The sequence below is a fragment of the Bos grunniens genome, chromosome 19 (genome assembly GCF_055505025.1).
Source record: "Bos grunniens cultivar Pamir isolate PY7600 chromosome 19, Bosgru_T2T1.0, whole genome shotgun sequence".
NCBI classification, from domain to species: Eukaryota; Metazoa; Chordata; class Mammalia; order Artiodactyla; family Bovidae; genus Bos; species Bos grunniens.
In genome coordinates, this window is record NC_141183.1 from 26,044,141 (window position 1) to 26,058,175 (window position 14,035).

The 14,035-nt window shown below is 42.8% G+C and overlaps 1 protein-coding gene across 5 annotated transcripts in view; it reads left to right on the plus strand.

Annotated features, from left to right (window-relative positions):
• The window catches only part of B4GALNT2 (beta-1,4-N-acetyl-galactosaminyltransferase 2 (SID blood group)), a 75,837-nt gene extending 65,292 nt beyond the window's left edge, over positions 1 to 10,545 (plus strand). For all 5 annotated transcript variants that reach the window (XM_086358085.1, XM_086358086.1, XM_086358084.1 and 2 more), the window contains 4 exons: positions 5,453 to 5,640; positions 6,393 to 6,533; positions 8,207 to 8,426; positions 8,981 to 10,545. In XM_086358085.1, coding sequence (XP_086214211.1) covers positions 5,453 to 5,640; positions 6,393 to 6,533; positions 8,207 to 8,426; positions 8,981 to 9,186 — 755 coding nt within the window. In that variant the 3' untranslated portion in view covers positions 9,187 to 10,545. The remainder of the gene's footprint in view (positions 1 to 5,452; positions 5,641 to 6,392; positions 6,534 to 8,206; positions 8,427 to 8,980) is intronic.
• Positions 10,546 to 14,035: the final 3,490 nt, after the last annotated feature.

A 14,035-nucleotide genomic window follows, 5' to 3' on the forward strand; every position in this document is an offset into this window, starting at 1 on the left:
AAAATATAACATATTCAGATAGATTCTATTAAAAATATAACTTATTTAAAAGCAATAGGATTAAATATCTACGGAGAGGAATTTACAGTATGTGCTTAACATCATCATAACTATCTCAAAAATAAAAGAAATCAGCACAAGAAGTTCACAAAAAAGATTTTTTGGCTTCAGATTTGTCTTAAAGGTGAAGTATTACCCATAAAATGGAAATCTCCACAGTCCTATTTCCCTCCCTTCTTCCAACAGTCATGGTCTTTCTTTTCCTGGTTTCTGTACATGTTTAATATGTAGATGTTTAATATGTAGATTTCTATTCCTACACACATGTGCACACACAGAGCATACAGTATGGTATACTGCATTTTTGAACTTTTCATAAAACTTATCACATTGTATAGCATAAAATTCTAGTTTCTGGCCTTTCATCAGTCCGTGGCTTGTCTTTTGGTTTTGCTTCTGGGGTCTTTTGTGTTATAAAACTTTATCCTTTAATAAAATTGATTCATTCTTTTTTTCTAGCTTTTGCTTTTTTGCCTTAATTCAAGAAATTCTTCCCTACATTGAAGCCATAAACATATGCTCCTGCATTTTTTTTCAAAAGTTACATATGCTTGTTTCTCACATTTAGATACTTAATCCAACTAGAAGTTGTGTTTATGCGTGGCATGTGATAGGGACCTAATATTTTACACATGGAGAGCCTACTGTCCCACCACCATGGACCAAGTGGTCTCGCCTTGTCGCGCTTGAACAGCCAGCCACTCACACACACAGCTTTTTGTATGCAGGGGTTTGAACCAGCCTTTGTTGGGGCACATTGATCTGTATCCTGGGGCTCATTTTACACATTTCCATATGCTTTATAACAGGTTTTCTATCCAGTGCAGATAAATTCTGTGTTGCAGGATGACTGTACTTCATTTAGTGAAATCTTCTTAGCTCTTCTTGGTCATTTACTTTTTCATTAGAGTTTTAGCATCAGCTCATCAAGATCCTCCAAAATGCGTTGAGATTTTGATTAGAATTTTCTAAAATTTGTTGATTAATTAGAGATGAATTGAAAGTTTTATGAAGTTGAATATTCACAACCATGAATCTGCTATATCTCTCCATGTGACACTCTCCATGTCATAGTCTCTTCATAGGTTCTTCGGTAATTTATTGTGTAGTCTTATTTGTAAAGGAATTGTACGTTTTATTGGATTTGGTCTTAGGTAGTTTATATTTTATTTTATTTTACTTTTATAAATTGGATTTTGTTCTACATTTTAACTGATGTTAGTATATAGGACATTAGTGATTTTTGAATGTTGGACTTAATAGGCATCCTTCTTGCACACATATTAGTGACTTTTTTTTAAACATATAGAGTCTGTTAAACAAATGATTTTTATCTCTTCCTTTACAATTCTTATCATTTGTTTCTTTTTCTTAATGCGTTTTGGTAAAATCTTCAGTACAGTGTTGAATAACAGCAGTGGTAGCACACACTTTCACTTGTTCCTGACTTTAAGAACATTCTAGTGTTACGCCACTATTCTCGTTTGCTGGGCAGGAGTGTGGTAGATGTGTCAGGGTAAGAAAGTTTCCTTCTTTCCTTCTGTTTCTAAGAATTTTTCTATTTCTGCTTTGTATTTCCTTGCTGAGAGTTTTCATATTTATATGAATAAGTATTGAATTTTATCAAATAAATTGTCTGCACCCAGTGAAATAACTTTTCTCCTTTAACTGGGTTCATGAAGTGACTTACCTTGATTTTCTGCTGTTGAAATTGTTCTTGCATTTTCGGGATTAACTCATCTTGATTGCAGTGTGTTATTTGATTAAATGCTGAATTAAATTTGTTGCTATTTTTATAGATGATTCTTATATCTGTATTCAAAACTGAGACTGTCTTTTTCTATAATGTCCTTGCTCAGTTTTGTTATCGATATTATACAAGTCTCATAAGACAAGTTAGATGCCTTTCCTTTTTTCACTGTTTGCTGAAATTAATTGAATTATAATAAAATAGGAATGTCTCTTGGGGTTTTATTAAAACTTGTCTGTCCTTTTGTCTTTTTTTTTTTTTTGGTCCAAGTTTTGGTTGCAGTGGGAATGTGAATGGGAAAGAGTGAGAGAAAGGGAAGAAATTTAAAACTAACAGCTCTACTGCTTCAATGGTTATTGATCTGTATGTACATTGAGTCAATTTTTAAAATGTTTCTATAAAGTTGTCTTAAAGTTATTGTATATTTGTATATACGTAAATTGTATATTTTGAGTTGTTCATAGAATTCTCTTACGCTTGTTAAAAATTTTTTTTAGTATCTTAAGTCATGTCTCCCTTCTGATTCTTTGTATATATCTTAAATAATTTTAAGTTGGTTTCATATCTAAATATTCTCATTTTTATGCCTGTTTTGTTTCATATTTTCTTTTTCATTTATGTGATTCTGTGGTTTATCACTTTGAAGATTTTAAACATTCTCACTTTAAGTCCCTTTCAGATTCGTCTATTGTTTGTCTATCTAGAGTGGATTCTTCTAGCACAGGGTGGATTTGCCGGCTGTTGTTCTTTCCAACTAGTTTTCTTTGAATGTCTTGGGATTTTTGCTGGTGGCTCATCTTGAATACGAGTCTTTACAAGCTTGTTTTGTTTTCTCCTCTCTCCCTCTTTCTCTCTCCTGATTCCTTCCCATCTCACAGCTTTACAGTTGCCCCAGATTCTCAGTCTATCATTATATACTACAATCTTGGGGTCCCTGTCCCCTAGTGATATGAGCATCACCGAAGAGCCAGTTGCTGGGCCTGAGGGTGGCTTGGCACAGGACATGGCTGTGTGAGGTGGTGTCATCTCTGAACCCAGAGGTGTGTTTGGGGATGATGGCTCTCTGAGGTTCCTTGCCCAGCGGGTAGTATGTCGTGAGAGCTGGAGGGAGTGCAGCCTGGTTCCAGTCCATGGTTTCTAGCAAAAACCCTGGTTGTGGACCCACATACTTCATGAGACACTTTTATTCCATTAACACTCAAACTCTGCCTCCCAGACTCTGCTGTTCTGACCCCAGATTGCAGCAGACTCAGCTCCAGCTCTGCTCACTGCGTTTGATTCCTGTTCCTTGGAAGAAATGTCATCTGTTTTTGAACATGGCTCTGTCTTTGCATATTTCTTTATCATTGCTCTGTGTTTGGAACAATAAAGAATCTCAAAGCAGAATGCTATACCACCCACCTGGCCAGGAGTCTCCCACCTGGACTGCCTCCTGTGGTAACTCAGGCTCCTGATTCTCTCTTTACTGTAATGAAAGAACCAAACTTGTCACGTGGCCTGAGAAGAGAAAAGGTAGGGCTTTCATTCAACACGCTCTTGAACATGATTTACATGCCTCTTTCTGTTACTGAGCCCTTTCCACATTCTCGGACCATACCATACCATACCATAGAAATGAATATCACTTCCACAAGACTCTTCAGCATGCAAAGCCTTTTATTCACAGAGATAGTTTGTACATGAGAGAGAAGGCAGGGAAAATGCCAGCTTCTCGGGTAAAATGGGTGAATTGCTTTTATAGCAAAAGGGATGGTTTGTCTCATGATCACTGATAATTTCCAGAAATCATCAAATTCCTCAGATCAGCAGCAGGTGGCTGCATGATGGCTGTCAGGAATAGAGAGTGTTTCTGTGCAGGGGAAGAAATGCATGAGAATTTTCTGTAAGGAAGCCCAAGAACAGATGTGGTTAAAATTTACAGTTGAGCTTCCTGTCTTGTGGCAACTATACTATACTATACTCAGAAGTGGACCAGAAGTAACGTTAATCTTTTATTTCTGTGATCTTGGTTTCTCCCCCCAGGACTTGGACCCCAAGGGCCTTTGTTCTTTAGTTTGCAAGGCTTGTTCTGCCCAAGGCCAGTCTTTTTCTGAAGTGACTGTACTATTGTCTTCCTGTCTTACTTCCACTCACTCCCAAAGACTCAGGAGGAGCTGGGTAATGGTGCAATAGAATGACCTCTGACTTCTGTCATTCTGAGAAAGTGGCTCTGCAGTGGGGTTCTGTTGCACTCACGCACAAACAGCTGGTGGGGTGTGACTTTGAGCATGTGTTAACTCCAGCTGATCCCACCCCCCAAGACGACCCAGCTGTCTATCAGCTGGCATGGCTCCATTCTGTGGCTAGATCTTCTAAACACACCAGCAGCTACGGTTGTTTGACCCAAGGGTCATTTCCACAGAAAGGCTGTCCTTTCTCTAACTGTTTCTATAAATCACACAACCTGGTCTACCCGCTTCCGATCTCCAAGTGGACCTGTTTCCACTTACATCTTCCAGAGGATAAAGATCAGGCAAGTTTCTCCGTAGGACTGCAGCTGATAACAGGGCAGGTCCAAGTCCTTTAGAGCTTTCCTCCTCTTCCTGGGACCTGTGACTCTACATAGCGAATCCCCTGATGGGCAAGGGTCTATGCATCTCAACTCCTAGCATGAAAGCAGGATGCAAGCCCAGTACAGACAGACAAGCATAAAATGAAACGTCCAGGTAGATAGTAGGAAACAGCAGAATGGAACCAACCGAACCAGGAAAGAGACTTTAGAATAGAACACAGACAAAATTTAAACAAATCATTATCGTTGTTTTTCAGTCGCTAAGTTATGTTTGACACTTTGCAACCCCATGAACTGCAACACGCCAGGCTTTCCTGTCCTTTACCATCTCCTGGAATTTGCTCAAACTCACGTCCATCGAGTCGGTGATGCCATCCAACCATCTCGTCCTCTGTTGCCCTCTTCTCCTCCTGCCCTCAATCTTTCCCAGCATCAGGGTCTTTTCCAGTGACTTGGCTCTTAGCATCATGTTGCCAAAGTATTGGAGCTTCAGCATCAGTCCTTCCAATGAATATTCAGGGTTGATTTCTTTTAGGATTGACTGGTTTGATGTCCTTACAGTCCAAGGAGGACTCTCAAGAGTCTTCTCCAACACCACAATTTGAAAGCATCAATTCTTTGGTGCTCAACCTTCTTTATGGTCCAGCTCTCACATCTGTACATGACTACTGGAAAAACCACAGCTGTGACTATACAGATCTTTGTTGGCAAAGTGAAGTCTCTGCTTTTTAATACACTGTCTAGGTTTGTCATAGCTTTTCTTCCAAGGAGCAAGTGTCTTTTAATTTCATGCAGTCACTGTCTGCAGTGATTTTGGAGCCCAAGACTGTTTGCACTTTTCCCCCATCTATTTGCCCCCATCTATTTGAAGCGATGGAACCAGATGCCATGAAAAACAAATAGGGTATGTTTAAATATATTCTTCTAATCCAACTATAATGAACTCTTATTAAGCACTGACTATATACAAGAGGCCTGAGGTCCACAAACACTTGAGAGGTCATGATATAGAGAAACCCTCAGAACGACACAAGTCAAGACAGTGAGGCTTCCCAAAGACAGAACTCTGATGTCTACCCTTTCTTGCTCAGAGAGGAAGCTCAGAAACCTGGTGTCCATTGCCACCAAAACTTTCCTCCGTCCCCACAAGCTCATGACCATGCTCCAGAGCATTCGTGAGTATTATCCAGACTTGACCGTGATCGTGGCTGATGACAGCAAGGAGCCCCTGAAAATTAATGACAGCCATGTGGAGTATTACACCATGCCCTATGGCAAGGTATGTCCCTCCCGGGTGGGGAGACACTTGAATCCTGGGACAAGAGGGCCTCAGTCAGAGTCAGGTCGTTACCCCGGAGGGGCCAGCTTCAGTAGACTTTGCTAGGCAGCAAGATCCTGGCATGGGAGGGTGTGGAATTCTCCTCTGAGTCCTTTTGCTGACTTCAAATTCACAGAGAAATCAGGTCACTTTCCCTTTTCTGCATTAACAGGGTGGTTAATCCACCTTTTCTCACGTGTGGTTTAGAAATTGATTGCGATCCTTCTGAGTGACTTGCAGTGTCTGACAGTCTAGTTTCCTGGCTTGCAGGTCCAAGAGCAGAGAAACCGCTCATCCCTATCATTTCACCCTCTCTGATGCATCTCCTCCACTCACCTTCCTTCAAAGAAAGGAGGAGGTGGACATGATACACACCAGAGTGCCCCTTCCCCCGCAACAGCTTCCAGGCTCCATGAGGGGAAAGGGCTTGAGAGCCCCAGAGCCTCTGTCAGGTGAAAAGAGACTTCCGTCAGTCCATATGGGCCACAGGGCCAAGGAAGGACTCTCTCACCTTTCTTGGCCTCAGTCTTTGACCCAGAGAGCCCCTGTCCTTTTCCCAGTGTCTCTGAGGCATGGACTCCCTTTAACCTAGAGGTTCCCGATCACTGTTCGGGGTACAGTGCAGTGTGGCTCTTGGGAACTAAGAAAGCTGCCAGGTGACGCTGATAGGTAGCAGGGCAGGCCACCACCATCTAACCTCACTCTACTCACAGGGTTGGTTTGCTGGTAGGAACCTGGCCATATCTCAGGTCACCACCAAATACGTTCTCTGGGTGGACGATGACTTTCTCTTCAATGACAAGACCAAGATTGAGGTGCTGGTGGATGTCCTAGAGAAGACCGAACTGGATGTGGTAAGGGAGAGCTGCTGGTTCTATCTCCTCTGTATGACAAGCCAGAGGGGAAGGGAAGGAGAAGGGCAGAGAGGGAAGTGTTCAGGGGAGGAGGTGGGTGGGGAAGAGGAGGGGAGGGGCCAGTGCAGGAGGAGATGAGGGGCCGCTGGGGCTGAGACCTTCACATGGGAGTCAGATGTGTGAGTTCTGCTTCTGCCTCCATTCTTACTTTTCTTTGAGCAAATTACACCAACCCCCATCCCCAAAGGCACCATTGTTCCGTCTTTGAAATGTCATGTTTATGCATCACTTCTAACTTCCTCCCTGCCGTGGTGGGAGAAGGCAAGCAGGGCTCTGGTTCTGTCACACACCCTTACAAACATGGAAATGGCACAAAGCTGTGAAAGCACGTGGAGCCTTAATGAGAGTAAAAAAAAAATAACAAAAACATCAAAAATCCATTCACATACAGGAAAGAGAAGAAAAATGTAATAATACTGCATTGTATCTTGAAATTTGCAGAGATAACTGTACTGTGTAGAGATGATGGATCTGTTAATTAGCTTGAGTGTGGTGATCTTTTCGCAATGTATACATCTATCAAAACATCAAGATGTATAACCTCAAAATATACAATTTTAATATGTCAAAGAAAAAGCTGTTAAAAAGAAAGAAAATGAAGATGTATAACCTCAAAATATACAATTTTAATATGTCAAAGAAAAAGCTGTTAAAAAGAAAGAAAATGGATAAGAAGTAGCACAGTGACCATGGTTATCCCTTACTCCAAGGGGACAGTCCCCAGAGCGTCTGGCTTGACTACCATGTCTCTAGAGACCCAATCACAGTAGCGTAAATGACATAGAAGGTGCAGTTCCTGCCCCTGTAATGAGAGCTGGTGCTGGACTCTCCTTCCAGAGGCATCCTGGACCAGCTCCATTCCCCATTGTTCGTCCATTTTTGTTGTCCTTGGCTGTATGGTCAGAAGAAATGGGGAAAGAGGGGAATTGAAAGACAAGCAGTTTTCTTTTAAGAGTGTGATATTTATAAAAGTAGCAAGCATCTGTTCTAAATCACATCCTTTCAGCCAGGACTTAGACACATGGTCAAAACTTGCAAGGGAAGTGGGAAATTTTCAGCTTTAGTGGGATAGTAGCTAGATCTTAATTTAGTCCATCAACGCTCAGTCCATTTACTAAGAGGAGGAGAGAAAGAACAGGGGACAGTAGACCGCTGTGTCCCTCTGGGTGATTATGATGGTTCAGGAACAGATACACTTGCTTGTCCTGTTTTGCTTAGGCTCCAACATAGAGATGCACTCATCTCCCATGAGTGCAGGGACAGGCAGCGCAGAGAGGTGAGCCAAGAACAGAGAATGGGAGGAAGGAGCTTGAGACATACGGCTGGCTGCAGGAAGTCCATATAGGGACCCCTGCATATGCAGGCTGCCTCTCACCTGCACCCAAACACTGCTTCTGGTACCAGAAGGGACTGAGCCACGTGGAAAGAGTGAGCTTGCAGGAGGGTAAGCACAGCAGAGGTGTCTGCCCTTTGGACTTGGTGTAGGCCTAGTCTGAAGCGTAGATAAAGGGTGTAATTCTTGTCATAACAGGTTCAATCCAGTAAGGCTTCCTGGCAGGGGCTACATGGATATCGTCTGTTCTCTAATGCAGATTTCTCTGCCCACTGGCTAGGTAGGTGGCAGTGTGCTTGGAAATATGTTCCAGTTTAAGCTGTTCCTGGAGCACAGTAAGAACGGGGACTGTCTCCATCGGCGGACAGGATCTTTCGGGCCCCTGGACGGCTTCCCCAACTGCGTGGTGACCAGCGGCGTTGTTAACTTCTTCCTGGCCCACACAGAGCGGCTCCAAAGAGTTGGCTTTGACCCCCGCCTGCAGCGAGTGGCTCACTCAGGTGGGGAGGCTGGGAGAGTGAAGAGGGAGCTGGGCTGTGGACTGACCTCAGAAGTCTGCTCTCCCCCGGGGAGGGAGGGAGGGCGGGCCGTGTGCCACAGATCAGGCAGCTTACCCGTTCTCCCCAAATTGGGGAGCCCACAGTTTCCCCTGCCTCCCTCCACTCTCTCTGCCTTCTTGCTTCCCACAGGCTGTTCCTACCTCTCTGAGATACCCTTCCCCTTCCTCTCCCTACAGCTCTGGCCCCTACCTCCTGCCGCACTGCATTTCCAGACTTCCTTTCCTCTGTAACTGCAGCTGGTGAACTTCCTGGCTTAAACTGCCCTCAGTCCTGGAGTCCACAGCTCCGTCCAGTTGGAAGCTAATCTGTGTCTTTCTATCCATATCACTGCCTGTCCTTCCAACTCATTAGTCTGGGCAGATGGCTCCACATGGGTGGAACCACCCCAAGGGTGTAAACTGTGTCCCCTGACTCTCCTTCCGGAGCTACAGTAGGGCCCTGGGTCTGTGGCTTGAAGGTCACATTTCCTTCTCATGCTTCCCCTCTCTTGGCAGAGTTCTTTATTGATGGGCTCGGGAGTCTGCTCGTGGGGTCCTGCTCAGATGTGATTATAGGTCACCAGCCGCATTCTCCAGTGGAGGACCCAGAGCTGGCAGCCCTGGAGAAGACCTACCGCATATACCGGGCCAACACCAATGATAAGATCCAGTTCAAGCTAGCTCTCCACTACTTCAAGAACCACCTCCAATGTGCCACATAAAGATGCCTGGACTTCGGCAAAGTGCTAGGTCTGGCTCAGTTACTGTAGGTCATTAGAAATGGACCAATCACTGATCAGGACAATGGCAACTATATTAATAATAATTATTGTTTGATGTCTTACCATTTGTGAATCACTGTACACACCTGATGTGAAGAGCTGACTCGTTTGAAAAGGCCCCAACGCTGGGAAAGATTGAAGGCAGGAAGAGAAGGGGACGACAGAGGATGAGATGGTTAGATGGCACCACCAACTCAGTGGACATGAGTTTGGGTAAACTGTGGAAGTCGGTGATGGACTGGGAGGCCTGGTGTGCTGCGGTTCGTGGGCTCGCAAAGAGTTGGACACAACTGAGTGACTGAACTGAACTGAACTGTACATATAATGGTGGTGGTGGTGGTTTAGGCAATAAGTCGTGTCCAGCTTTTGAATCACATTATCTCATGCAAAAGAGCACATGATGGATTGGTATCCTTGATCAAAAGGATCAAAAGGATTGGTATCCTTCTGGGTCCTTGAGGGTTATTTGGTGGGTATTACATCACAGATCATCTCTAGCGTCAACTGTCATCCACAAATTTTTATTTGGTCATACTTTGTGGACTCAAATAATGTGAATAACCCAGAGTCCTTACCTTGAGGAAGTGGCAGTCTGGTTCAGTTCATTCCACTAGTAGCATTGGGCAGCCAGGCTCAGAGGATCAGAGTGGGGAGAACTTACAAGGGCCCATGCAGGTGAGGAGGGCTCTGTGGAATCAGCTTACCTGGAGTCCAGCACATGGATGGGATCCAGGAAAGTGGAGGGCAGAGATCACTGGGTAGTCCACTCACTGCTGGAATAAAGCTTTCCCTGGCATTAGATACTTACCATAAAGACACATTCCAGAATGCTTGGGATTGAACTTGGACCTTGTACTTTGTAAGCGCTGTGGCCAAGCCACTAAATTCCAGTTGCTTACTACTCAAGACTGCCGTCATCTGCAGAATGGAGCCATGGTGATGACGCGGGTTTTCTCTGTCACCTTGGGAGTCAGTGGATTCTCCTACTGCTGCGCTGCCTTTTTGTTTCCACTCTTTCCTACTGAAGACAGCCACGGTAGTTCAAAATCTCTGAAAAATGTGTGAGATGTTAATTCATGAAAAACGTTTTGGTTCTCAAATAATTTTTAAAAATACTGCATGCTCTATCTCCGTCTTTGACAGTCACAATTCATATTAGTATATTCAGGGCTCTGAGAAGTCCTGCTGTGAAGAAATTGACTTAACGTCAATTCAGTATTTCTCAGATATGGATACAGACTGGCCATCATTTTTTTGTTCTCCTGAACACAAATAAAGCACATACCTCATTCCATTGTATATGTCATAATGATTCTGTTGCAAAAGTTTTATAACTTTAACTAATGTGCATAACCATTTAGTACAATAATATATGTATTTTGTGTATAATACCATAGCTATAAAGGGAGACGATGTTGGCTTGGTCTATTCAGTACTGTCCTTAGACACAGGCAAGATGAGCCCCTGCCTGTGCTTTAGAGAACTCTGCATATCACAGACACATGTATTTATTTTAAAAACCAAACAAACTCACAGAAGAGATCAGATTTGTGGTTACCAGAGGCAGGTGGTAGAGGAAGGGAAAATTGGATGAAGGTGGTCAGAAGGTATAGACTTCCAGTTATCAGATAAATAAGTAAGTACGAGGGCTGTAGTGTACAACGTGATAAATATAAGTAACACTACTGTGTGTTATATATGAAAATGGTTAAGAGAGTAAATCCTAAGAGTTCTCATCACAAGAAAAAATATTATTTTTCTATTTAATTTTGTATCTATATGAAATGGTAGATATTCACTACACTTCTGGTGATAATCATTTCATGATATATGGGAGTCCAGTCATTATGCTCTACATTTTAAACTTAAACAGTTGTAGTTAATGTTTTTGTTCAGTCACTCAGTTGTGTCAGACTCCTTGCCACCCCATAAATTGCAGCACACCAGGCTTCCCAGTCCTTTACTATCTCCTGGAGTTTGCACAAATTCATGTCCATTGAGTTGGTGATGCCATCCAATCATCTCGTCCTCTGTTGTCCCCTTCTCCTCCTGCCTACAATCTTTTCCAGAATCAGGGTCTTTTCCAATGACTTGGCTCTTTGGAGCCAAGTATCAGGTGGCCAAAGTATTGGAGCTTCAGCTTCAGCATCAGTCCTTCAATGAATTTTCAAGGTCGATTTCCTTTAGGATTGATTGTTTTGGTCTCCTTGCAGTCCAAGGGACTCTCAAGAGTCTTCTCCAGCACTACAATTCAAAAGCATTAATTCTTCAGCACTCAGCCTTCTTTATGGTCCAACTCTCACATCCATACATGACTAGACGAAAAACCATAGCTTTGATTATGTGGATCTTTGTCAGCAAAGTAATGTCTCTGCTTTTTAATATGCCTGATTGTGTTTGTCTTAGCTTTTCTTCCAAGGAGCAAGTGTCTAATTTCATGGCTCTCTCACCGTCTGCAGTAATTTTGGAGCCCAAGAAAACAAAGTCTGTCATTGTTTCCATTGTTTCCCCTTCTGTTTGCCATGAAGTGATGGGACCAGATGCCATGATCTTAGTTTTTCACTGTTGAGTTTTAAGCCAGCTTTTTCACTCTCCTCTCACTTTCATCAAGAGGCTCTTTAGTTCCTCTTTACTTTCTGCCATAAGGGTGGTGTCATCTGCCTATCTGAGGTTATTGATATTTCTCTTGGAAACCTGGATTTCAGCTTATGCTTCATCCAGCCTGGCATTTTGCATGATGTACTCTGCATGTAAGTTAAGTAAGCAGGGTGACAATATACAGCCTTCACATAATCCTTTCCCAATTTGGAACCAGTACGTTGTTCCATGTCCGGTTCTAATTGTTGCTTCTTGTCCTGCATACAGGTTTCTCAGGAGGCAGGTAAGTTGGTCTGGTATTCCCATCTCTATAAGAATCTTCCACAGTTTGCTGTGATCCACACAAAGGCTTTAGTGTAGTCAATGAAACAGAAGTAGATATTTTGCTAGAGTTCTCTTGCTTTTTCTGTGATTCAGTGGATTTTGGTAATTTGATCTCTGGTTCCTTTGCCTTTTCTAAATCCAGCTTGTACATCTGGAAGTTCTGTGTTCACAGACTGCTGAAGCCTAGCTTGAAGGATTTTGAGCAATACCTTATTAACATGTGAACTGAGGGCAATTGTGAAGTAGTTTGAACATTCTTTGGCATTGTCCTTCTTTGAGATTGGCATGAAAACTGACCTTTTCCAATCCTGTAGCCACTGCTGAGTTTTCCAAATTTGCTGGCATGTTGAGTGCAACACTTTAACAGCATCTTTTAGGATTTGAGATAGCTCAGGTAGAATTCCATCACCTCCACTAGCTTTGATCATAGTGATGCTTCCTAAAGCCCACTTGACTTCACATTCCAAGATGTCTGGTTCTAGGTGCGTGATCATTCTATCGTGGTTATCCGGCAGCCCTGGGATTTCTTTGGAAGGAATGATGCTAAGGCTGAAACTCCAGTACTTTGGCCACCCCATGCGAAGAGTTGACTCATTGGAAAAGACCCTGATGCTGGGAGGGATTGGGGGCAGAAGGAGAAGGGGACGACAGAGGATGAGATGGCTGGATGGATGGCTCGATGGACATGAGTCTGAGTGAACTCCGGGAGTTGGTGATGGACAGGGAGGCCTGGTGTGTTGCGATTCATGGGGTCGCAAAGAGTCAGACATGACTGAGCGACTGATCTGATCTGAAGAGATCTTAAGGAACTTGTATAGTTCCTCTGTGTATTCTTGCCACCTCTTTTTATTATCTTCTGGTTCTGTGAGGTCCATATCATTTCTGTCCTTTATTGTGCCCATCTTTGCATGAAATGTTCTCTTGGTATCTCTAATTTTCTTGAAGAGATCTCTAGTTTTTCCCATTCTATTGTTTTCCTGTATTTCTCTGCGTTGTTCACTGAGGAAGGCTTTCTTATCTCTTTGCTATTCCTTGGAACTCTGCATTCAGATGGATATCTTTTTCTCCTTTGCCTTTTATTTCTCTTCTTTTCTCAGCTATGCATAAGGCCTCCTCAGACAACTGTTTTGCCTTTTTGTGTTTCTTTTTCTTGGGGATGGTTTTGATCACCACCTTCTGTATGATGTTATGAACCTCCGTCCATAGTTCTTCATGCAATCTGTCTATCAGATCTAATTCCTTGAATCTATTTGTCACTTCCACTGTATAATTGTAAGAAATTTGATTTGGGTCATACCTGAATGGCCTAGTGGTTTTCCCTGCTTTCTTCAACTTATACAGTGGTGTTGGTCAGTTATATCTCAATAAAACTGAAGGAAAAGAACAAGCACATGTGTTTACTCAGGATGAGCATCTCTGTCACTCAGGATCTAGTGCTCAGCACCAGGACAGCATAACCTGTTTCCCTAAATATCTCCTCTGAGACTAGACACTGTCCAGGCCCCAGAGAGATGCTTCTCTATTCCTCTTGCCCTGTGTTCTCAAAACAAAAGACAGTTGCATCCAAATGCACTGAAAGTCTGTGGACAGTGCTTTGAAATGTAGGTATGATTTGAGCAGCAAAGTGCTTAGGTAAAAGAAAAAGACACATTTTTAAATTTGTCAAATTCTTCCTCTCAAAATAAATAACAATAAAGTCTTGCTCACTACCTAGTGTGTATTTTCTTGCCTTTCAATGCATGGTTACAAAAGTACTAGAAAATTAGTGTGCTGTTCACAATTGCATGTGTGGCTTAAGAACATTTAAAAATAGTAAGCAATTTTTATTATTCTTTAATTTTTATACATGTGGTTCTAGCTGTATCAT